Below are 23229 nucleotides of genomic sequence, written 5' to 3'. Positions count from 1 at the left end.
TAGGGTGCAGCCGCTCGCCAGAAAGACATAGACAGACAGAAAGCAAGAAATCACCCCCCAGGGGGGATGGTCACGCCGCAATCCCTTCTCCTCCATTCTCCTCCCGGGATCTTGGGCACGCACGCACACGCCCGGTGTGAGTTTAAGCCACCAGGTCCGGGACTTGAACCACGGTCGACTACATGGGAGTTCAGTGACATAGCCATTACGCCAACTGCTGGCCCTTGTGGTCCATTTTCAAGAACACCTGCCTTCCCTTTATATTCTACAAGTAGAGCAGGTCTGTCAGAGGGTGACTGCTGTGAGGCCTAAACTGAGGGTACGAGCTGGACTTGGCGTTTTCACCGAGCAGCTCACCAGGAGGTCATGCTGACGGTCATGTCCAGGCTGCCCAGGCTGCCCAGGCTGCCCGCTGGTCTGCTCGGTGAAGGGGTGGGGACGTAATGAAACAAGCTCCCGCTCTCCCGCCAGCAGCTGACATCTTCGAGCCAGGGGCATTCATTTCTCATAGCCCTGTCACTCATTTCTCAGGTGGGGCCGAGAGGCGTGCCGGGTGCGGTGACCTTAGCTGTAACCCGCTGGCCTCCGAGGGCAAGCTCAGACTGCGCTGAGCACTGTCAGTCACTCACCTCCAGAACGCCTCATTCCTAAAGGTGTCCGGGTTTCCAGGACAGCACGCATACATTCTGACCTAGAAAGACCCCTCATGGCCCTGGGAGGAGGTGACACGAAGTCACTGCCTTTTCCCTCTGCTAGTACAGGGCTCGCACCCTCCACCACCCTCCTGCCACGCCCGGTCTGACCACCGCGCTCCTCCCAGTCAGCTCTAGTTGCAGAGTAACTCGACAACTCCCAGCAACACCGCTGCTTCCGTCAACTACTGGACTTTCACAAACTAACGTCACCAGCACCAAAGAATTAAGTCGACTAACCTGCCTTGAATTTTAGACCAGCAATCCGTATGGCTTTATCTGGTATAAATCTTCTGCCTTTGACCATTTCTGGACCGTGTAGGAAAAAGGAATAGCAATCATTAAAATCCTGGGCCAGAGAACACTATTTTTACATAACAGTTTCTTAACCTAAAGCAAGGCCTTGCACTCTCCCTGAGGGCAGCCTGCGGTTCCTTCCTGCTTTGATTGAGGGCTAACATCCCGTTAGTGCTGACAGCTCCCACAGGAGTTCCATCCACTGCCTCCTAGCAGGACACGTCTGACACCCGGTGCTGGGTTGGAATAAGCAGCACATTGTGGTAACACACGAGCAAATTCATCTTGTATCATCATTGGCAGAAGGTATCTGGCAAATTTTTATGTATTGTTTATGTACTGTACAAGTAACTTATTCTTGAATAATGCAAATTTTGCTATAATGTACAAATTGCTGTATGTGAATTAAAGAGTTTTCAGAATCTTGATTTGTTGCAACAATATTTAAAGGGTTTACTTTATTAAGACCTTATGTTTTGCCCTTTGTCCTCCTCCCACATTGGGGGCTGTTAAATGTTTGCGTCTATACACTTTACATCTGGTTAGCTTTTTGGCTCTCTGGATTTCTTTACTGCATTTTTTGGTTGTCTCCTGCCCCCTACTGGTAAAACAGATGCCCGCATTGGGATGAGGTGTCCCGCTAACAGCACGTTTGGGGCCACGCAGGAGATGTGAAAAGGAAGCTTACAGAGCTGGCGTCAGCCCCCGGGGCAGGGACTCGTGCTGCCCACCTCAAGTCAGCCTTCCTCCTCCTGAAGCCGACCTCTGATCCACCACAGGGAGGGTCTCTGGCTTGTCTCTTTCTAGACACCTTGAACCAGAACTAAAGGTGAAGAAAAAAAAACATTTGACAACCACCTTCCAGGAAACTGAAAAAGCCCCCTCAACCCACCTGCCTTGACAGAAGTACCTATGGTAGAAAGAAGTGGCTTACACAAACACACAGTAACTGGGTATCAGTTTTTAAAACTTTTTTTTATTTTTTAATTTTTTTTAAGTTTTTATTTTATATTATCTACAAAGTAAAAGTTTTTCCCTTAACTTAAAAGTTGAACCACTGTAGACAGTGATCACCTCATCAAACTTGATTTATAAATAATAATCCGTCAGTTTGACGGTAAGAATTTACTGAACCTTTGTCAAGTTTAGTAAAAGGGCGTTCCAAGTCTTGATCTTTTGTTTTTGTTTTTGTTTTTTTTAAGCAGTAATAGCAGCAAGAATCACTCTTGTTACTTCTTTTGCTAGCTGATGTGTTCATGACTTTCGAGGGTCGTTAAAAAATAAATAACTTCCAGTTTCGGCAAGCAGAGCTGGGGTACTTGCGGGACTGAAACAGCATATGGAATTATGAACAGCCCACAAGTTCCTAAATGCCTCTACTCGGTCCAAGTATCTTCCACTGCAAGTGAACTGTTAGCATTCCTATTGGATGTTACAAGAAATCAACATATATTTTTAAAAACAAAATAAATGAAATTCTAGTTTTCTGTGCTTCCAGTTGGTAGAAGCAGTAGAAGGGAGGAGGGGATCTGGCCTTTCGGTTCCTCCAGGGCAGCCTTACAACTGCTGCTGGTGGTGGGCTTGTACTGTAAGAAAGAAGAGTGAGCATTTAAACAGGAAACGGGCAACAGCACACATCAGCCTAGGGGCTCTGCGGCACACGACTGTGAACTACCCTTGTGCTAGCTGAGCAAGACTCAGAATTTAATCTGCTCCCCCTCTCCCAGCTGCACCATGGTGGGGGGGGAGGGAGAAACAAACCAGTCAGACGTAAAACCACTTCAGATAGAACTCCCAGAAGACTTGTTGCTCATGGGGTGGAAAAGGCCTTACCATATCCCCTCCCCAGTACTAGCCAAGCACCAGTGTTGCTTTCAGAATACAGGTTAGACTGAAGTGTCGCCATGGCAGCCATCAAGGATGAGCGCTCGGTCACGGGGCGGTCTCTCCCGGTCTGACGGGCACAGGCGGGAGCTGACACTGCACTCGCACACTACCGTCCATCACAGCACTTTCTCGTGTCTTCTCCAGAGCTACCATCAGACTCTGCCATGGCCATAGCCCCCCACGGGTCAGACTGTCGGACTCAGGAAGGAAGCGCTGCCCTAGCCAGCCTATCATGACAAGGAAGGCCAACTGAGTCCTAGGCATGCACCAGCCTCACAGAATGCTGCTGCTGCTCCCAGCAAGCCCGATCCTGCACGTACGTGGACCAGAACACACACAGACTCGGCTCCGGAAGCCTCGGGCCCTGACACTGAGCTGCTCGGCACAGTCCCTCCTGTGCACACTCAGACGGATCTGGCTAGGTCTCAAATGCGGGGCTTGAAGCGTTGGCCCTGCCTGCCATTCAATCTGTGCGAGCAGAATGCTTTGGGGTGCCCCGGCGGCCCCTGCACACACACGCCTCACCTGAAGGGTGCGTCATATAGGGGAAATGCGCTGTTGTCGAGACTGGAATGGGCTGTAGTGCACTTTGAGCGAGGGCGGCCTGGGGACCGCCGGGTGGCTGTGTCGTCATTAGCATCATTGGCGCATGGGCAGTTGGATGAGAAGGAACCATTCCTGACTGTACATGAGCCTGAAACAGAGAGCTCTTTTACGCATACAGGCAACATCTCCGGCTTAAACAACATGTCAACTGTGTTCCTTTCACTGGGATGGGACTCTCAGGAGAGGGCAGTGGCGGGCCTCAGGGCCCCTTCCTTTCCTCTGGGGACACGCCCTAGCAGATCATCGACTGACCTGGACATGCTCTGGCAGAACCTGCCAGGCTTGGGGGCAGGCAGCAGTGAGTCTGGGTACACTCAGGCTGCAAGGTCCTGGCTGTCATTCTCATGACTGCACTCTGGGGTGGGGGGGAGCTTCACAAAGAGCAGACCTCCGCCCCAAGGTGGCCTTCTCAACTGAGGACGACGCAAGGTGCCAAGAGGCTTCCACGTGGGGCCTGGAATGGTCGTGCATCAGCGACATCCCTTTCAGTAGGCAAGCAAATGACTACATTATAAGCAGGGATGGTCAAATGCTCTCACATGGGTTCTTTACCTCTCCTCGCTCACCCCTTCCCCTCCTGCTCACCAAGCAGGAAGGGAGAGAGCTCCCTTTAATTAAGCTCTCAGAGGTCTGTTGATGGAGTGGGAGAGGCTCGCAGTTCATGGCTCCAGTGGGACAGGAAGGTGTGACCTGAAACAACCTGGGCCAGCCCCGAGTACCTGCACCAGGTGACAGCAAGGTCAACCAGGTCTGTCAAGGTGGAAAGGTGACTTTGATCGGCCCAAATAGTGGAACCCCAGCTCTGCAGGGGTCGAGCAGGGCCAGGAAGAGCCTTGTGTCCTGCCTCCCCTATGGCGCACTGTTCTAGACCACGCTAAGCCTTGAGTGAAATGCTGTTTTTACTCTCTCATATTCACACGAGCCCATGGCGTGTTTGGGCTTCCCTGTGTTCACCTTTCTTTCAGCACAAAACCAGAAAACTGGGGTTTTAGGGACACCTGAACTTACAAGTCAATTCACATGCCACCTACTTAGCCACCAGCCTCTGCTAGACATTTGTCAGGACCCAGCTCTCATGAAGCTGATGCCACCAAACCGCACCGGCCCGCACTGACCAAACCGGCTCCCTCCCACGTCAAAAGCCGATCGATGCAGTGTGCTACACTACAGAGCCTGACCGTGGCAGGGTGGGATGCCCGGCTTCCCAGGGCGTGGACCTCTAGTTCCAAGGCAGCCATTTCAGAGATCGAGCCAACTGAGTCACGTCTCTAGCCCACACCTCGCCAGAGCCTCACGGCCCACAGTTTGACAGGAATGGCACTCAGTGAGGCAGGTCTCTCAGATCCACCTGAGCACCTGCGTGAAGTAACAGACATCCACTGCAAACAATTCACCCTCAAGAGCCCAGAGAAGGCTTCGAGGACAGCATAGAGCCCAACCTCAGTGCAGCTCCTTCCCCACTCAGTCACCTCGGCCCTGCCCTGCACTGCACAGGACGGCTGTCTGCAGCTGACGCAGACAGCAACCAGAGATGGCAACCGCAACTACAAGCTTCAGAAGTTGACACTGGGGTGAGCTCCAAAGTGCTTCCAGGGGTGCTCGCTAAGAAAAACAGGGACATGGGGTGCTTCCAGCTTCCAGTTACACTGCACCACGTCCAAGACCGAGACCTCTCAAGAAATACAAAATATGGGCAAAGAGGATTGTGGATCACCAGGGAAAACAACTGGAGAGGCTGCTCTGAAACTCGTGTGACTAACGTTCAAGCTGACAGGCCCAGGGCAGTCACCTCAGAGAGCTGAGAACTGTGAAGGCCCACCATCCCTGCCAGGCTTCCGTGTACACATGTGTGGAGGGCTGTAGTATGTAGACACATACATACTAACAAAGCCATATAGACACAGCAAAGCAGACACAGAGAGGAAAAGAGGGCTGGGTTGCATTCCAGATCAAAGGTGTTTTTAGGTCTCAGTGGAGAAACGGTAAAGGACTGAACAATCAGCAACTTTGCTGATGCCATTACAGACCACGCACACAATCACTGAGGGCCAGATCACGTGTATTTGAACGGGAAAGGGGAGACAGGCAAATGGCACCACACACAGGGTTTCCTGGCCTGGAGAGCATCTGGCCCTCGCTGCCTAACTGACACCCTTCGTACCGACTTCGTCTTCACAGGAGTTGGCTAAGGCTGGTTTACCTGAGGTACGTGGGCCATGTGGGGTGGGTTGGTATATGCCGGCTGAACATGAGAAGGATGGATCGTAAAGACGGTCTGTTGTGCTGTTGGGAAACTATTCTGTGGCGACTGCGTGTTGGAGGCAGGTGTCATGGAAGGCGGGGTTGGCGCGAGCCCCGCATGGTAAATGGCTGACTGCTGCTGTGGACTGGCCAGATGGAGAGCCTGGGCGGCCTGGTGCTGATGGTGCTGTGAGGGAACGGGAAAGAAGTGAGAGAAAACCTTCAGTGAAGAGCAGTTAAGGGTCACACACAAAGCTGAGCACTGCGCCCACCTGGGCTGAGTATGGGAGAAGGTACAGAGCAGTACCGCGTGGGGCCAGGGCACCTCCGGTCCACAGAGCTGGCCTTCTGGCGGGCAGGAGCCTGATCCCCAGCCTGGCAATTAACAAGCCCCCACCAAGCAGAGGTCAGGTAAGACTACTGCCCCGGAGAACTGAGATATACCAAAGAGATCCTTAACTGCCTTTGCTAAAAAACCTAACAATAGAGAATGGGGGTAAAATCTGATCACAGGAACTTTAAAGAAGTTTAAGAAGTTTCAAGGGCCCAGTTGCGCTGGCCTAGGAGGCCGGTTGCTGCTACGCAATACTGGAGCCATAGGGGAAAGCTCAAGGTTCAGATTCCCAGGTGACATGAACGCACAGTATGCCTGTGGTACCATCTGGCTAGAAGACTGTGGGAAAGACAGCACCAGACACCAGAAGTCTGTCTGTCTCTCTCTTGTGAAAGAGATAAACTTATAAAAGGTCCAAATAGAATTTGCTTTGAATGATGAACTTCATTAAATCTGATTCAACATTAATAACTTTCTAAATCCAATGATTTATTCTCAATGTGCATTTTTTTAAAAGTTTGTTTATGAGACTGGGTGCATGTGTATGAGAAAGAGAGAGAGAGATGGGGTCCTGACAAGGTCTTGTCCCTCCCCACAGCCCTCCAGCTTGTCAGGATCTTGGGTACACACATGCACCTTGCACGTTTCCAGGCCAACTAGGGATGTGAACTCACTGCTGGCCACTCTGCTTCTACCACTGCGGTTCAGTGTTATGACCCCACCGCCAGGCCAGGCCTTGATATGAATCTTAATGTGATTTAGAAACGCCAAGTCCCAGGGGCACAGCTGTATGCCACCTACCCCCAAGGGCAGACATGCTATGCGGTCTGATTGCACAGTGCCTGGCATCTCGCTTGGCACTGAAGCACTCTGTCCCTTGGACGAGGAAGCGACTGAGCAGGCCCGCACTTCTCCTTACCTGAACGGGACTGGGAGCAGGATGGCTTCCACCATGCTGGCTCTGCTGCTGTCCAGTGGGGGTGGCTGAAGGCTGAGGATGTGGAGTATGTGGGTGCAGGCTAGTGTTAGGGTGCGCATACTGCTGAGCAAGGGAGCCCGTGGAAACTGAAGTGAAAGAAAAAGGACTGTGTACAACCAGCACGCGGGCAGACATCACCGCTCCTCTATGCCTCATCAACTGAACGTGCTGGATGGCGCGAAGTCTAACTTAGCCACTACTGATCTCTACAGTAGATTTCACTGAAACCATCCATCGTCTTGAAAGTATATTATTGCTTAACAATCAATTAACATTTGATTCATATAAAATATAACTGTATGTATTATGTTAAAATAGAATTAGTTTAAATTTACTATTAGAAGACAGCATAGGCAGAACTTAAACACATACACACATTCTCACATGCATACTCCAGCGCACATGCATGCGTGTGCGCGCAAGCTCGCTCTCTCTCTCTCTCTAAGCTCAAGGCCATCGTCTGGCTAACCTCACCATGCTACTGTCTTGGACTCAGTGTCCTGCAGGCACAGACTGTGCCAGGGCTGGAGAGGGACGGTGTTAGGTATGCGCGATGCTGGGTTCCATCATCAGATACGGCCAGGTGACATGACCCTCTCTCTTAGGCAACCATGGGAGCCGCTCAGTTCATTCCTGGGTCCTACTTAAGGATCTCCTAATTTTGCTTAATTAAGTCTAATGCATGAAATTTAGCTATGTAGGAAAAGGAACTCCTTCAAAGCACCCCAGTCCTTTAGAAAGACTTTTACTACTAGTTACAGTAACTTCAAAGGAAATATGATGGGCCAGCTTAAGATGTGGTCATTAAAAAGGACCCAAAGCCAATTCTCTGTGAGTCTCAGTATAGGCCTACCTTGGTACAAAACAAGATCAGTTACCAATTAATTTGTCCATGTCTTCAAAAACAGTGGTTAGAGAATCAAGACCACAGGCAGAAGTGCTGTTCGCCTGCAGTGAGAATGAAGAGCACACTGATGCCCATCTAACCTCGATGCAGCAAGGAGCTGAGAACACCAGCTACTCTCGAGAATTGAGTAAATCCCTAAAATCCCTCAAATCCCTCAGAGGATGAGCCCATCCACAGGAGTGATTCCAGAACAGTCCTTCGCTTCCTCCATAGAACATGTTAACAAACACAAGGCACGTAGGGAGCTGAGGGGTAAAGCAAGCACCCTTGGGATCAGGCACCTTCGTGTCCCTTGTCTGACAGACAAGGCTGCCCAGGGCCAGCAGAGAAGACTCTCAGAGCGTGCCAGGGCAGCACAGGTGTGGTTCTGGGATGCTTGCCTCCCGAGTGCCAGGGGCCAGAGCTCCAGCCCAAACGGCTCCATTTCCAACCACCAATGTGCCTCTCAGAGGAGGGGAGGGCGAGGCAAAGAGCCAAAGAGGGAAGGTGCTAGGACCACCTGGCACCACCACCAAGGCTACAGCCGGCATTCATGTCTTTCAGTGCCAGTTCGGGCTAAACAGAGCACAGGGACAAGGCTCTAACCCTTAAGAGTTAACATATACCAGAACATCTTCACAAGAAAATCGTGGCAACATACTCTGTAGGTTTTTAAGGACAGAGACTCGCAGGAGCTGAGACAGCTGTGCTCACTGCCGTCTTGGGTTCCCCGTCTTCTCGCTCGTTGTGTACCTCACCAGGCTCCCTAAAGTGTATAGGCACTAACTTGGTCTAAAAGGCTTGATGTAACATTTTGAACCTGATGGTTAATTCTGGTAAAAATTTTATACTCATTTAATTAAAATATTTATGTTTGAATGATTAAAACAGCCACATGGGGGCTGGCAGGTGGCATGGTGGTTAAGGGCGCTGGACTCCCATATGAGTGACCGACTGCAGTTTGAGTCCTGGACCCTGGAGGCTTTCTTTCTCTTTCTCCCTCTCCCTTTCTCTCTGCCCCTCTCTGGTAAATTAAAACAAACAAACAACTAAATAAACGTACGCATGCATGTATGTTAAAAAATTTAAAATGACAACAACAAAAGCCAGCTGCAGGGCCACCATGCTGCACAGCAGGGTTAGGCGGCACTTCCATCGGCACAGACGGCGCTGCTGCATGGCGCTGCTGCCGGCACACGCGGCCTGTATTTCTCAGCCACTAGTATCAAGCTCAGCCCTTCTTCCGGCTTTCTCGATGGTCGTATGCAGCAATATTAAATCTGTCATAACGTACAGAATCTCATGTTTACAGGGTTTTTAAAAACCTATTAGATAGTGTACTGAACATTTTAAATTTAACTCTTAATTACCTTCTAAATATTGCGACTACTTTAAGAATACATTTTTAAAATGCTCTACCTGAGTGCTGATGTTATCACTATACATAAAACATGGCCGTCACAAACAAAATGATGATGCCAGCAAAGTCTATCATAACTAAGTTATTTATCAACTGGGAAACTGTAAAAATCTTGAAATTGTTTAGAAAGAAAATTTAAGCTGAAATGCTTTCACTGTGCATTTCTAAAAGGCACCTCTGTGATATAAGTGTACCGGTAATTTTTCCCCCGAAAGATTTTTGGTATAGGGTATGTGCGCTTGCTGGAGAGATGGAAAGACAGAAAGCAAGAAATCGCCCATTGAGGGGATGGCCAAGCAGCAATCCCTTTTCCTCCATCCTCCTCTAGGGAGTTTGGGCATACACACACATGTGTCTGGCATGAGTTTTAAGCCAAAGTGTAGGACTTGAACCATGGTCGACTTCGTGGGAGTCCAGTGCCATAACCATTATGCCATCTGCTGGTCCCCAGTGTACCAATATTTAAAGGCTACAGATTCCTAACTTACAGATAATTTGTATGCACAGCACAGAAAATGTCAAGGAACCCAAGCTGAGAAAGTCTACACAGGCTTTGCTTTAAAAACACCACCACCAACAAAAGCCCACCCTTTTCCTACATAAATACTGGTAAACTACAAGGCATAATTGAAACAAAACCAAAAACAGAAACAAGGAGATTACATACAACACAAGCTGCAAATAAAACTTAAAGAAGATTTAATTAGAAATTATTTTGTCTTCTAACTCAAATGAACAAAAGGCAAGTACTCTATCCAGTAACTCTTTAAAAATTATTTAATTTTATTTATGATCTTTCAATTGCTACAGGGCATGCACACCTGAGAGAGAGAGAGAGAGAGAGAGAGAGAGAGAGGGAGGGAGGGAGGGAGGGAAGGAGGGACGGAGGGAAGGCGGACTGGCGGAAGCCACCAGGTCCAGGACTTGAACCACAGTGGGCCATGTGGGAGTCCAGCACCTTAACCACCATACCACCTGCTGATCCTTCCAGGAACTCCCCCACTTTGAACAACAAAAAAGAGTAACTAATAGGGGTGAAACTCTTTATTTTAATTCAATTAAAGTGTGTATTCTTATATATATATATATATATATACATGATTTCTTGAAAGGACTGATAAGAGTAATACAAAGTGAGGTAGGAAGAAAATTTAAAAGCCAAAGGGAAAAAAATTCCAAGGGAGGGGAGAGATAAGAGAAAGGAGCAAAGGTGGGGTCAAGAATGGGAAAAGGGAGCAGCAGAGTGGAAGGGGAAGCCAGGTCTCAGCTAAGTGAGCTATTTAACTGTTTCCGTTATAAGTACTCATTTTAGCTAAAGACTCTAGGGAGGTTAAAAATAAGGAGAATTTTCTTTGAAATTCTGATTTAACAGTTTCATGGTCACCTTTTTATTTATAAAACTTGGGTAGCCTTTGTGAGATCTCCTAGATTGGATTACAAAAATCAAGGAAATATTGCCTCTTCAACCTAGTTCTGGTCCAGAAACTTCCCAGTCAACAAGTTCCTTGACATAAATATTTAACATTCTAAATATATGATAAATATTTAACACTCTAAATATGTGACTGGTCAAATCTTTGTGACACTAACTGCATTTCAGACCCAGTGTCCTAAGCCATGCTCTTCCGGAAGTGACTCCAGCCCACAGGCTGTGCTGAGATTTTCAGTGGGGCCTGTCCTTTTGACCTTGAATGCACAGTCATGAGCAGTCGCCAGCACTGCAAGACTTCAAAAGCCAAACAAAATAAAATCTTCCGACTCCTCGATCTGATGTTAAATTCAGAAAAAGGGAAGTGAAGTAGAATTAATTCTAGAAGGGGAGCAACTTGACAGGCAAACTTGATCAAACCATGACAAAATGGCTTACAACAGGGGGAAATGAAGCAGCAAATTAAATTTAAAAAGCAGCCCAACTGTTAGTTTTGTTTTTCTCTAAGTGCTGACATTCCCTTTCAGGGTAAGTTGTGTAAGGAAATTAATGCTTAGGCATGATGATTAAGGGTCTTTCAGCTACTTACCAGGAAAATGACCTCCCAAACTACTAACAGAGACAGTAAGATGGTGAGGATAACTACATTTGTGACCTCAAACTGAGTAAATAATAAAATTAATTACTGACACTATCGTTTACACACTATAATCACAGATATAGTGGTTTCCTTTTAGTAATATATGCATACAGCAAGACTCCTTTTTAAAGAGCATCTATTAAAGGATTAAATTTGTTAACATTTCCTAGCACCAAATAAATGATATATACATACTTATTTTATCAAGTTATTTTTGGATACCAAGTCACGGCATAATTACCAAAAATTTCAGAACAAAATGTTTTCTAAATGCTAAATTTGCCATTTAGTAGTGAGACATTAAATCATTCCAAAAAACTCAAAATTTAATCCCTAACACAAACTTTTATTATTCTAGAATACAGTAGTCACACAAATTGACAGAGTAATGGCATGAAGTCTAAAAGATTTCTACATGTTAGTGCCTTTCCTATGCAAATACCAAAGCCCGTGACTGGCCTACACATGGAGAAAACACATCGTTCGAGCTCACTGTCCAAGCAAGGAAAGCTCTGCCCAGACTGCCTCCACTCAGGAGCCAACATCTGCCTTTTTACTGGTGGGAAATAAAGGGGCCGTGTGCTGCCAAAGACGATCTCTGGCAGGTCATGCTTTCCTCCTTATGCTCAAGACCCTCCTGAGGTGTCTGCTACCTGAATATCTAAAGCCTTTAGTCACAAGACTGAAAAGACAGAAGTGTGGTCACCTAGTATTTCACCATCCCCATTCAATTAAAAATCCTGGTAAAATAAATTTCTTACCAGGATACTGAAAAAACTAATGCCTTAAGTCTTATATAACAAGCTATAAGCTTGGCATTAAAACACACACACACACACACACACACACACACACACACACACACACACACAACTGGCTGTTCAGAAAGTTTCTCTAAGTAAGAAAAATATTAGACATTTCCCAAACAGTCACATGTTTGCTTGGTATGCAAAAATTAATTTCTGAAACAAATAAATTTTTATGAACCCCAGCTTTCTTAAGCTGGGTTATATTTTCTTTTTAAAAATTCAAAATTATTATTGCCATATAAACTTGCAATGATTTTGTCTGGTGCAAGGAAAATAATGTTCAACAAGTCTACTCCCTTAACATGTATTCTTTAAAAAGTGTTTTACTGTACAATTAAAATTAGTATAAAAAACCCAACTCACTGGCAAAGTAGAAAGAAGGGCTTGTCTCCTTGTTGTATGGTAATTTGGGACATGCTGAATTTGGGAAACAGAAAGGTGAATTAGCCTTCTGAGGTGTGCATTTTCCTAGTTTTCTGGAAAGGTTGACATATCTCATAATTTCTCTTTGTATTCATGCATAATTCATTTTTATTTTATGAGAGATAACAGCACTTTAAACACTGTCACAGGATTTTAAAAGATAGGACTGAGCTGGAAGAAACTTTTCTTCTGTGTTGGAATGTCGAGTTCCGCATGCTGACTTGCTTAAATGGAAGAAATAAAATTATTATCTACTCAAACGACCAACATGGCATTCCATGAAACAACCTTGACAGAAATAATGTACCAAAATAAGACAATACTTGCCAACTTTAATTCAAAAGACACATAATTTTGCAAAACATTATTCATAGAAATGTCGTATTCTGAAATGTTTATCAGGCATCTGGTAGTAAATCCCAAAGTTTATAAGCATAATAATGTAAGCATGAGTGTGTTATCATTTATTATAAGCATGAGTATGTTAATAAATTTGTTATTGACGTAATGAGGTAAGCACGAGTATATTATTTATTAAAATACATCTACATAAAGGGGTGTGTGTATTTAAGCATACCTGGAAGGATACACACCAAAATGTTAATAGGTAACTGTCAGGCAGAAGGTTAATGGATGGTTTTTATACTTTTTTGTTTACTTATCTGCATTAACTACTAAAAAAAGATTGTGAATCTAAAACTTCCTGGTGACTGTAGCTAGTAGCAAAGTTTTTCATATTACTTTTTAAAAAAGGTAAAACCCATTGCTACACAAAATTAATGACTTAAAAGACTGGGTATGAGAGAAACAAAAAGGAAAGAAATGTCTTAGGAGGATGTGGGTGGAGTAATGATGAATGTTAAATGAGGCCAAAGAGATGAGGTTTGTGACAAAAGTTCTAAGATAAGCTAGAAGAGTACAAGGTCAACAATTATTTAGTACACATCTCCATTCCAACAATAATTGTCCAGTAATCAGCATATTTAAATTAAATAGCCCCCAAACTTAAAAACAATAATCAGTCTCTCATTTTGCAGTCATTAGTGATCCTCTTTATTCTCAAGTCTTTCGCTATGACCATAACAGCTAATGAACGACAAAAAGTGACATAACATTGTCACCAACATCTGGGTACACACTCTTTTGTTTGCATAAACAATTTTTAAAAAATCTAGATAGTATGTAGCTTAAATATAAACATAACTCATACTCAAAGTATTTGGTTTCTTTGGGAATATAAAATACATATTGTTTAAGGCAAGTACAATATAAGCATTTCTAATGCAACTGCTTTGTCCTAGATTAAAAGAATGTCCTTAAAATTTTGTTTATATTTGGTATAATTATGCTTTGAAAGAGCTCAAATAATTTAAATAAATTACTGAGGATCTAAATGAAGAACTTGCTTATCAGATTCAACTATGGTTTATGATCACAAAGAACAAAATAATTCATTAGTATACTTTTTAGGGTCTGAATACCCAAAAGCAAATCTCTACTAACCAGCAATAATCACACGAAGCCCACGGTCTTGCCTCTAGCCTGCCCCATCAACAGACATCAATTAAATACGACCTGTGCAAACTGCAGAAGTTCAGACTGGGCTGAGCAACATTCTGCAGACAAGAAAGGGGGGCACTTTGAAAACTAGTTTATTCCAGATCTCACGGGACTTGGGTCCAGTGTTTTATTTCATGTGCAATATTTCCTACTCACCCCCACCTGAATGGACTTTGGGGCCAAGGCAACTGCTTTCCAAATGGAAATGTTCTGGGAAGGTAGTTAGAAAAGCGACTAGTGCCTCAAATACCGTATTTAATGTATGGGTTCTTTAAACCAATGGACATGCATCCAAAAGAGGAAGCCAGATGTTGGCAGTGATGGACACGCTGAGGAGGAAGATCCTGCTCAACATCTCAGCATTACTACGTCTCAAAAGCATGGATACACTAACAGCGGTTCTCTAAAAGCAACGGAAATTTCAGCTCAGAGTTTTAGATCTTATTCCAAGGAGAGTATACCAGAAAATAAGAGGAAAGGAATGTTTTTTCCCCTTTTTAGATCATCAGCTATTCACCAGAAATATATAAACAACCATAATGAACTTCTCACCTAAGCATTTAAGCAAACTGGAAAACTTGAAATGTACACAAGCTGCATAAAAGCTAGAGTGATGGATCAAGGGTACCTTTTCATATGCTTAGTCCTGGTTAAGACAACTAAAGACAAGCCAAATGACAGATCATAACCAAAATCATAAACCAAATAAGGCTGTCAGTGTATTTTTCAACTACATTACAGATGGGTTTCTTGGGGGGAAAAAAAGATTTTTAAAATGCAGCAATCACATCGGTTTTTATTTAAAACGCATAATCCACAGTAAAAAGATTCTCTGTAAAAATGTAAAAACCTAATACCAGACTTCGATATCTTGTAAAAAGAAATGCCTTTAATCATATTCGGTTCCTACATGAGTGACCCTTTGTGGCAGGAGTAGACTTCCGCGTGAGGTTGTGCTACTGCACGCAAGGAGAACTGCTGCAGCTGAGCCTGTCTTACCACCCCGCACTGTCAACACGCTTACTGACTTGGAAAAGGAGGGTGCAGAAGGCATAAAAAGCAGTAGTATCTCAAAAAGGGGGTTTGCCAGAAATTTGTAATTCTTAAACAACTAAATTTTGCCTCAACATTTTCATTCAAGAAATGTAAAGTTAACGAAAATGAAAATCGGTAACAAACTTATTCATTCATTAAGTTTAACATAGTCAAAATTTCATTCTCATAGTAGTACACTTTTCAACTGTTACCAATAAACCTAAGTTTATCTTCTACTCAAAAAACAAAAACAAAAATTTTTTTTAAAATACCCGAAATGCCAATAGGAAACCTAAACAACAATATAGGAGTTCTTGGAAATGTTCAGAACAAAACTGACAGCATAATGAAACTGGTACTAACTACAGATGTATTTTAAAAACTATAGTATGAAGCAAGATACACAAGTGGGAATTTTATTTTAAATTCTCAATACTGAAAAAACTTTAGTATTTTAGACAGCTGCTAAGTTGACCTACACAAAATTCTCAGGCCATAAAACAAAGATGGTTAATTTTTTTTGATTATTCTTATATATAAATATTTAATTTTATATAAAATACTTCTCATTTTCATTTTACTGTTCTATTTATATCTACTATATTTAAACTGAATAATGTCTAAAATCTTTTAGATTACTTCACAATTTTAACCACTTAAAATACAGCACGAAGAAACAGTATCATGTTAACAAATAGCAATAAAAATATGTAATGCCTGTGACCCCCAGAGCAAAGTGGGACACTGATATTCTCATGCTAGAGTGTTTATGCCTTTATTCTGGTAAAAATGTCCTTGCATGCCTAGGGGGCTGCACCACGTGCTAACACTGCTGAAGGAGGGACTTGGCTCAGGAAAGATGCTCTGTTCTCACAGCCTTCACAGCACTGAGTTACAGCAGGAGACACATGTGAAACGGGGCTGAGGTACAGAGGTAGAAATTATTTGCCAAGACTTAGGGAGCAGGTCAGGAGTAGAAATTGGTACACACACCTTTTCCTGTAGGTTCTTAACTCTCAAGGACATAAAAGGCCAAGTTATTCTTAAACAGACTATTTTTTCAGCACTCTAAAACAAGTTAAGAATAGTCACACACACTGAAAAAGACAGACAAAGTGCTTCCTACCATACATCGCATGCGTCTGCTCGTGGGCCCCGTACTGAGTTGCTGAAGAAGACACTAAGCCCGCCTGGGCGTGTGTTGGTGGTGCCATCATTCTAGCATTACCCTGTATTACAGGACTATAGACATGAGGGTGCTGTGTGCAAAAAAAAGAAGAAAACATTAAACTATCAAATAAAGCCAAGCAGATTTTAGATTTTTAACTCCATGGTTTCTGGGTTTCCAGAAACAGAAAATTCCAAACCCTTCTTGACTGCTTCTTTTCAAACTCTTAACATTGAATGGTGATCATCAAATATATATCCCCCCTCCCCAATTTCTTAGCTATCTACCCCACCATGACACAAAGTAAAAAAAAAAAAAAAAAAAAAACAAACAAACACCAGAGTAAAATTCTTCCACCACATTGAAAGTTAAAAGTTAAAATTCCCTAACTAGAAGGAAAAGCGTGAGGGAGACCGTGTCAGCGCACCTGAGACTGGTAGTGTGGCACATGCTGAACAAGCGGCTGGCTGGGAAACTGCTGAGGGCTGTAGGCGACATACTGTGCGGAGTAGGCTGGGGGCGTGGCAACGATGGGGGGGCCTGCGGCCGAGGCCGGGTGCATCATGGTGCTCTGATGATGCTGGTCTTGCCGCTGCTGGGGCATATTTGGTACTACAGGAAAAAGAGGACTTAATTATTGTGAGGAAACGGTGTCTCCTGAGCATAACAGGTAACACACACACACCTACTTGGGCCACAGGAGGCTCAGCATCATCTGAGCCTCCTGCCTGCCTCTCCACCACCACTTTACACCACACCCCCTAGCTCCACCCTGCAGCCACTCTGGGTATTTTCCTGTTGCACAGCTGTGCCTTAGCCTTAAAGGCCAGACCCAAACTCCCAGCTGTAGAGTATCTTCAGCTACTCATCCTTTAGGTGTCATTTTGAAAGTAACTTCCTCAGAGAGACTGTCTGGATGACTCAGACTTGATGGAATCCTGTAACAGACTCTCATAGCACCAGGAATGACTTTTCCTTCATTCCACTTCTTAGATTATCTATTGCTTTTTAAAAAACAATCTCTACCACAAGACAATGGCAGGGGTGGGGTGGGTACACCTATACCTTTGATACACCAAATTATACCACTTGCTAGGGAAGGGCACTAGGCTCATTTAAAGAAAATTCAGAGTATGATGAAAGAGGCCAAACAGACTTAACACTCATCTTACCCCCATTTTCCTTAATGCCCCACCATGGAGCCCTATGGCTCCTTGCTTTCTTATACTGAATATGTGTGAGAAGTAATAACCACCCCCTTTAAAAATTACTTTATGTCTTGTATTATTCTACACATATTTCTGCCTATGAAGTTTCTCTGCTAAAGCTTCTGTCAAGAATTCAGCTCAAGGGACCAGCAGTTAGTGTAATGGCTATGTCTCTGGACTCCCATGTAGTCGACTGCGGTTCACGTCCCGGACCCTGTGGCTTAAAACTCACACTGGGCGCGTGTGCCCAAGATCCCAAGAGGAGAATGGAGGACAAGGGATTGCGGCGTGGCCATCCCCCCTGGGGGGTGATTTCTCACTTTCTGTCTCTATGTCTCTCTCTGTCTCTCTGGCGAGCGCACACGCCCTATAGCAAAAACCTCTCCAAAAAAAAAAAAAGAATTCAGCTCAAGGGACCAGCAGATGGCTGGTTTACATTGTTAGACTCCCACGAGTCCTGGACCCAGTGGCTTAAAACTCACACAGGGTAGGGTTGGGGGTGGGAGGGCCAGCAGATGGTATAATTGTTACATGGCTGAACTCCTATGTCGTCTACTGCAGTTCAAGTCCTGGATCTGATGGTTTAAAACTCATCCCAGGCACGTGTGTGCCCCAAATCCTGAGAGGCAAATGGAGGAAAAGAAATTGTGGCATGGCCATCCTCCCCACGGGGTGATTTCTCACTTTCTGTCTCTTATCTCTCTGGAGAGCACATGCACTCTATAGCAAAACTCTCAAAAACAAAACAAAACAAAAACTCACACCAGGTGCGTGTACGTGTGTGCCCAAAACCCCAAAGGAAAATAGAGGAAAGGGGGTTGCGGCATGGCCATACCCCCACAGGGTAATTTCTCGCTTTCTGCCTCTCTGCGTTTCTCTCTCTCCAGGAAGCGGTATGCGCCCTATAGCAAAAATCTCAAAAAAAAAAAAAAAAAAAAAAAAATCCAGCTTGGCTTTCGTTTCCTCTGTGAGGTCTTTCTCAGTTCCTCCAGCAAGGGCTCACTCTACCCGCTGTGTGCTTTTGCTCACGTGTCTGTGACAGCAGCGACAGTTGTCTGTGATCTGTTTCTGGTGGGACGTGAACCGACTTGGAGGAAGGAATCATGAGCTTGTATTAGGTTGTCAGTAAAATCATGACGTATTTTTTGCATAGAAAAATGTGTCATGACTTTCCCAACAATCTAATACTTACAACAATCCATGCTTATAAAAAGGTACAAGGCAGAAAGAATATGAAAATTGGTCTTTTCATAACATCATCAAAACTCATTATACAATAGCTACAAATTTCCTGACAGAATTTTTTTTTTTTTTTGAACAATTAAAACCAGGCTAAACATTTAATGACTGTTGCTAAAATTTAGAAGAGCTATTAGGTCATCTGGGAAGTCATGACATATTTTTCCATGTTTTTCTACACAAAAATGCATCATGACTTTCCTGATGATCTAAAAGTTACCTATTATTTCATCAATTTAGAAAAGCAAATCTGAAGGACCAGCAATAAGCATAATGGCTATGTTGCAGGACTCCCCTGTAGTCGTCTGCAGTTCGAGTCCCGGACCCAGTGGCTTAAACTCATGCTGGGCGCATGTGCGTGTGTGCCCAAGATCCCGAGAGGAGAATGGAGAAGAAGGGATTGAGGCCTAGCCATACCCCCTGGGGGGTGGTTTCTCGCTTTCTCTGTCTTTTTGGTGAGCGCAAAAAAACCTCTCCAAGGAAAAAAACAAAAAGCAAATATAAACAGAAGAATGCAGTAAAGTAAAATATTTTTCTGAATTTAATCTTGAGAGCCTGCCTAATGAAAAGTACTCCTTTTGGTAGATAAAGCTAGCCTAAACTAAGTACCATTTTTATCAGATGAAAGTTTGTCTAATTAAGGTCACTGACTGAGCTTAACTTATTCATTATCATTACCTTTGTTATTTGATTATTACCTTCAGGTACATAAACAACCAACCTGAAAGCTAGTTGAGTAGACTCTTTCCTAAAATTAAACATTTGCATTACTTGGTTATGGGGTGTGTTCTGTTTCTAAAGGAGTCTAACTTAAGCTTAAACCACACTGCATAGACGTTTCCTGTATCAATGGTTCTCGTTTCCTGTATCAATGGTTCTCGATTGGGAGCAATCTGGCCTTTCAAGGGACATTTGGCAATGCCTGAAAGACATTTCTGGTCATCACAATTGAGGGAAGGGAGCTTACTACTAGCTCATCTACAGAGCAGAGATCAGGATGTTGCTAACCACCCTACAGTTCACAGGAAATCCCTCTCCCCATTCAAAAGACTATGCTATCAGTTCTAAATGTCAACAGTGCCATGGCTAAGAAACGGTGCTTTATGTTAGTATGTCCTTGACTATGGCATACTGTATTTTCCAAACACAGCTAACCCTCTTCCCAGGCTGCAAAGAAAGAAGGGGGGAAAAACACAAATGAACGAACAACCCTGCAGTATGTAAGTACATAGAGGACAAAGAGGTGGTTTTGTGCAAAGCTACTACCCCATATAAAGACATGCCCTATACAATTCATAGCTACGTTTCAGAACCAAGCCCTTGACTCTGGCTGTTAACTGAAAAAACACTAAAATACCCTGTCCAGTGCTTCAAATGGTCTAATTTAGTAAGATAGAAAAAGACAAAATTAACACACAGAAAACATTATCTTCATATATGAGGGGCTGTCAAAAAGTCATGGAAAGGGGCTGGCAGACACCATGGTGGCTGGGGCATTTGGACTCCCACATGGCTGACCATGGTTCATAGTATGAGTCCTAGACCCGGTAGCTCACTTTCTCCCTTTCTGTCTCTTTCTGGTCAAGTTAAAAAAAAAAACAGTAATAATGATAAGTAAAATTAAATAAATAATTTTTTTTAAAGAGAGATTTTTGCTATAGAGTGAGGACGCTCACCAGAGAGACAGAAAGAGAGAAATCACCCCCTTGGGGAGATGGCCACAATCCCTTCTCCGTTCTCCTCTTAGGATCTAGGGTACACATGCACATGTACCCAGCATGAGAGTGAAGCCGCTGGGTCCAGGACTTGAACAGCGGTTGATTACATCGGAGTCAGCAACATAACCATTATGCCATTTGCTCGTGCCTAAATTGTTAAAAAATGACTTATTGATTGATTTATTTAAATTTGATTGGAAAGAGAGAGAAAGTGAGAAAGTAAGCAGCCAGGTCCAGGACTCGAACCGTAGTCAGCCACAAGGGAATCCAGTGCCCATAATCACCACGCCACCTGCCAGCCCCACATGATGTACTTTTTTCTATGCAAAAATGTGTCATGCCTTTTCCAACATCCCAACAATATAGTTCCATTAATATGAAATATTTAGAAAAGTCAAATTTATAAAGAAATATTAATGTGCCTAGGAACTTACGTGTGGGGGAAGAAGACATGAGGTAAGGGGAATAACTGCCAAAGGGTACAGGGTTTCTTCCTGAGATAAAATTGTTCTAAAATTGATTGTGGTGATGGTTGCATAACTTTAAGAATATACTTAAAAACTCTAAAATGTATATTAAATGGGTTGACTTTTGTGGTGTATGAATTATGTCCACATACAGCTATTTAAAAACATAAATGGGGGGCTGGGACCAGCAGTTGGCATAATGGCTATGTCGCTGGACTCCCCTGTAGTTGACCGTGGTTTAAGTCCTGGACCCGGTAGCTTAAACTCACGCCAGGTGCGTGTGTGTGTGCCCAAGATCCCAAGAGGAGAATGGAGGAGAAGGGATTGGGGCGTGGCCATCCCCCCCCTGGGGGGTGATTTCTCACTTTCTATCTCTCTGTCTTTCTGGCAAGCGTACACGCCCTAAAGCAAAAACTTTCCCAAAAATAAACAAACAAACAAACAAACAAGGACCAGCAGATGGTACATATAATAGTTACATCGCTGGATCCTCTCATATTGACCGCTGTTCAAGTCCTGGGCCTGGTGGCATAAAGCTCTCGCTGGGCTAGTGTGCATGAATGCCCAAAATCCTAGGAGAAGAACGGAGAAGGGACTAGGGTGTGGCCACCACCCTAGCAGTGGTTTCTCACTTTCTGACTCTCTGGCGAGCCCACATACCCTTTAACAAAAATCTCTGTCCCCCCGACAGAAAAAAAAAAAAAAAACACATAAACAAGTGTATTTGTGAAAATGCGGGGCCAGAAGGCAGTGCGACACGAAACACAATGTACCGAGAGGCTGAGAACAAAGTACAGTGTAATGGGAGGACTCCAGGCTCATGTTCTAAAGTCTCCGTGACTACGGTGGACACGTGTATACCCATGGTTGGGGCTGGCTGGAGGTGGACTAATTTATCAATGCCCTACTGGGGGTGCTGTCTCTGTCACTCTCACTCATTTAAGAAAAAAATAAACTTGGGGCCAGCAGGTGATATGGTGGTTAAGGTGCTGGATTCCCACATGGTTGACCACAGTTCAAATCCTGGACCTGGTGGCTTGCCTTCTCACTCACTCTGTCTCTGATCAAATTGAAGAATAATGATAATACATTAAATTAAATAATTCTGAAAAAAAAAAAAACTTTAAAAGATAGGCATCTGCAAATATAAATACTATAAGGCTAAATAAAAAATAATCTTAAATGATCACGTGTTGATGACGGAAGGCATGAAATAAGTCAGCAGGCCTTTAAGCTAACCCCGTGACCCAAGCCTGGTATACTGCCCCCTCCCACACTACGCCAGGGCTGCCCTGTATGAGAACCGGTGCTATGTCACCTCCAAGACGAGGCTGCTTATCTAGAACTCACTGAAGATTCTGTTCAGGACTGCTTCTCTGAATACAGAACTCATTTTGAGAGAAGCTGGCTGCCAAGTTATGACTAGCCCATGGAGAAGTCCAGGTGAGTAGCCAGGGACCCAGCGAGGCCTCCTGCCAACAGCTTTGAGTCTGGATGCAGACCCTCTCAGGTAACCCATCAGACAGCTGCAGTCCTAGCCAACATCTTGTCTGCAACTTCAGATGCTGAGGCGGAACCACAGCTGGTCCTGGATTCCTGACCCTCAGAAAATGAGTGAAATCATGTTTCTTGTTTTAAGCAGTCAAGCATTATAATCTTTTGGTATGCAGCAGATAATGCAGTTACTATTTTTAGTGACCACAGTTCAGTTCCAGTGCAAGCAGAGGCAGAATAAAAATCTTGCAACGCTAACCTAAATTGGAAATATTAATATGAATAAGTTTTGATTTTAAAAATTATTATTAGTTTTTAAAATTTTGCTATAGGGCATGTGCACTCACCAGAGAGAGAGAGAGAGAGAGAGAGAGAGAGAGAGAGCTGAAGAGAGAGAAAAAATGAGAAATCATCCCCCAGATAGGATGGCTATGCTGCAATCCCTTTTTCATTCCTCTCTCGGGACTCTGGGCAGGCATGCATGCCCATGTGCCTAGTGTGCTTTTCAAGCCACAAGGTCTGACACTTGAACCGTTTAGTCAGCCATGTGGGATACAAACACCTTAATCACCATGTACTGGCTGGCCTGAATTTCTGAAATTTATTAAACAGTGGTATTTCCTAATTTTGTCCACGGAAAAGGGCTAACAGCAGTAACTTAATAGCAATGAGCACAACCAACAGCCAGATAAATGGT

The 23229-nt window shown here is 44.1% G+C and overlaps 1 protein-coding gene across 8 annotated transcripts in view; it reads right to left on the bottom strand.

The window, feature by feature from the left end:
* Positions 1–2265: 2265 nt before the first annotated feature.
* The window catches only part of ATXN2 (ataxin 2), a 76759-nt gene continuing 55795 nt past the window's right edge, over positions 2266–23229 (bottom strand). For 5 of the 8 annotated variants that reach the window (XM_014587650.2, XM_014587651.2, XM_027771643.1 and 2 more), the window contains 7 exons: positions 16834–17018; positions 16365–16497; positions 12584–12637; positions 6977–7122; positions 5683–5910; positions 3402–3570; positions 2266–2575 (listed from right to left, as the gene is read on the bottom strand). In XM_014587650.2, coding sequence (XP_014443136.1) covers positions 2547–2575; positions 3402–3570; positions 5683–5910; positions 6977–7122; positions 12584–12637; positions 16365–16497; positions 16834–17018 — 944 coding nt within the window. In that variant the 3' untranslated portion in view covers positions 2266–2546. The remainder of the gene's footprint in view (positions 2576–3401; positions 3571–5682; positions 5911–6976; positions 7123–12583; positions 12638–16364; positions 16498–16833; positions 17019–23229) is intronic. The other 3 variants (XM_027771645.1, XM_027771646.1, XM_027771647.1) reach the window with 2 other exon arrangements.

The sequence above is a fragment of the Tupaia chinensis genome, unplaced genomic scaffold (assembly GCF_000334495.1).
Source record: "Tupaia chinensis unplaced genomic scaffold, TupChi_1.0 Scaffold000226_1, whole genome shotgun sequence".
In the NCBI taxonomy this organism is placed as follows: Eukaryota; Metazoa; Chordata; class Mammalia; order Scandentia; family Tupaiidae; genus Tupaia; species Tupaia belangeri.
The sequence above is the reverse complement of the archived record's forward strand: the minus strand, read 5'-3'. Positions and strand labels throughout refer to the sequence as shown.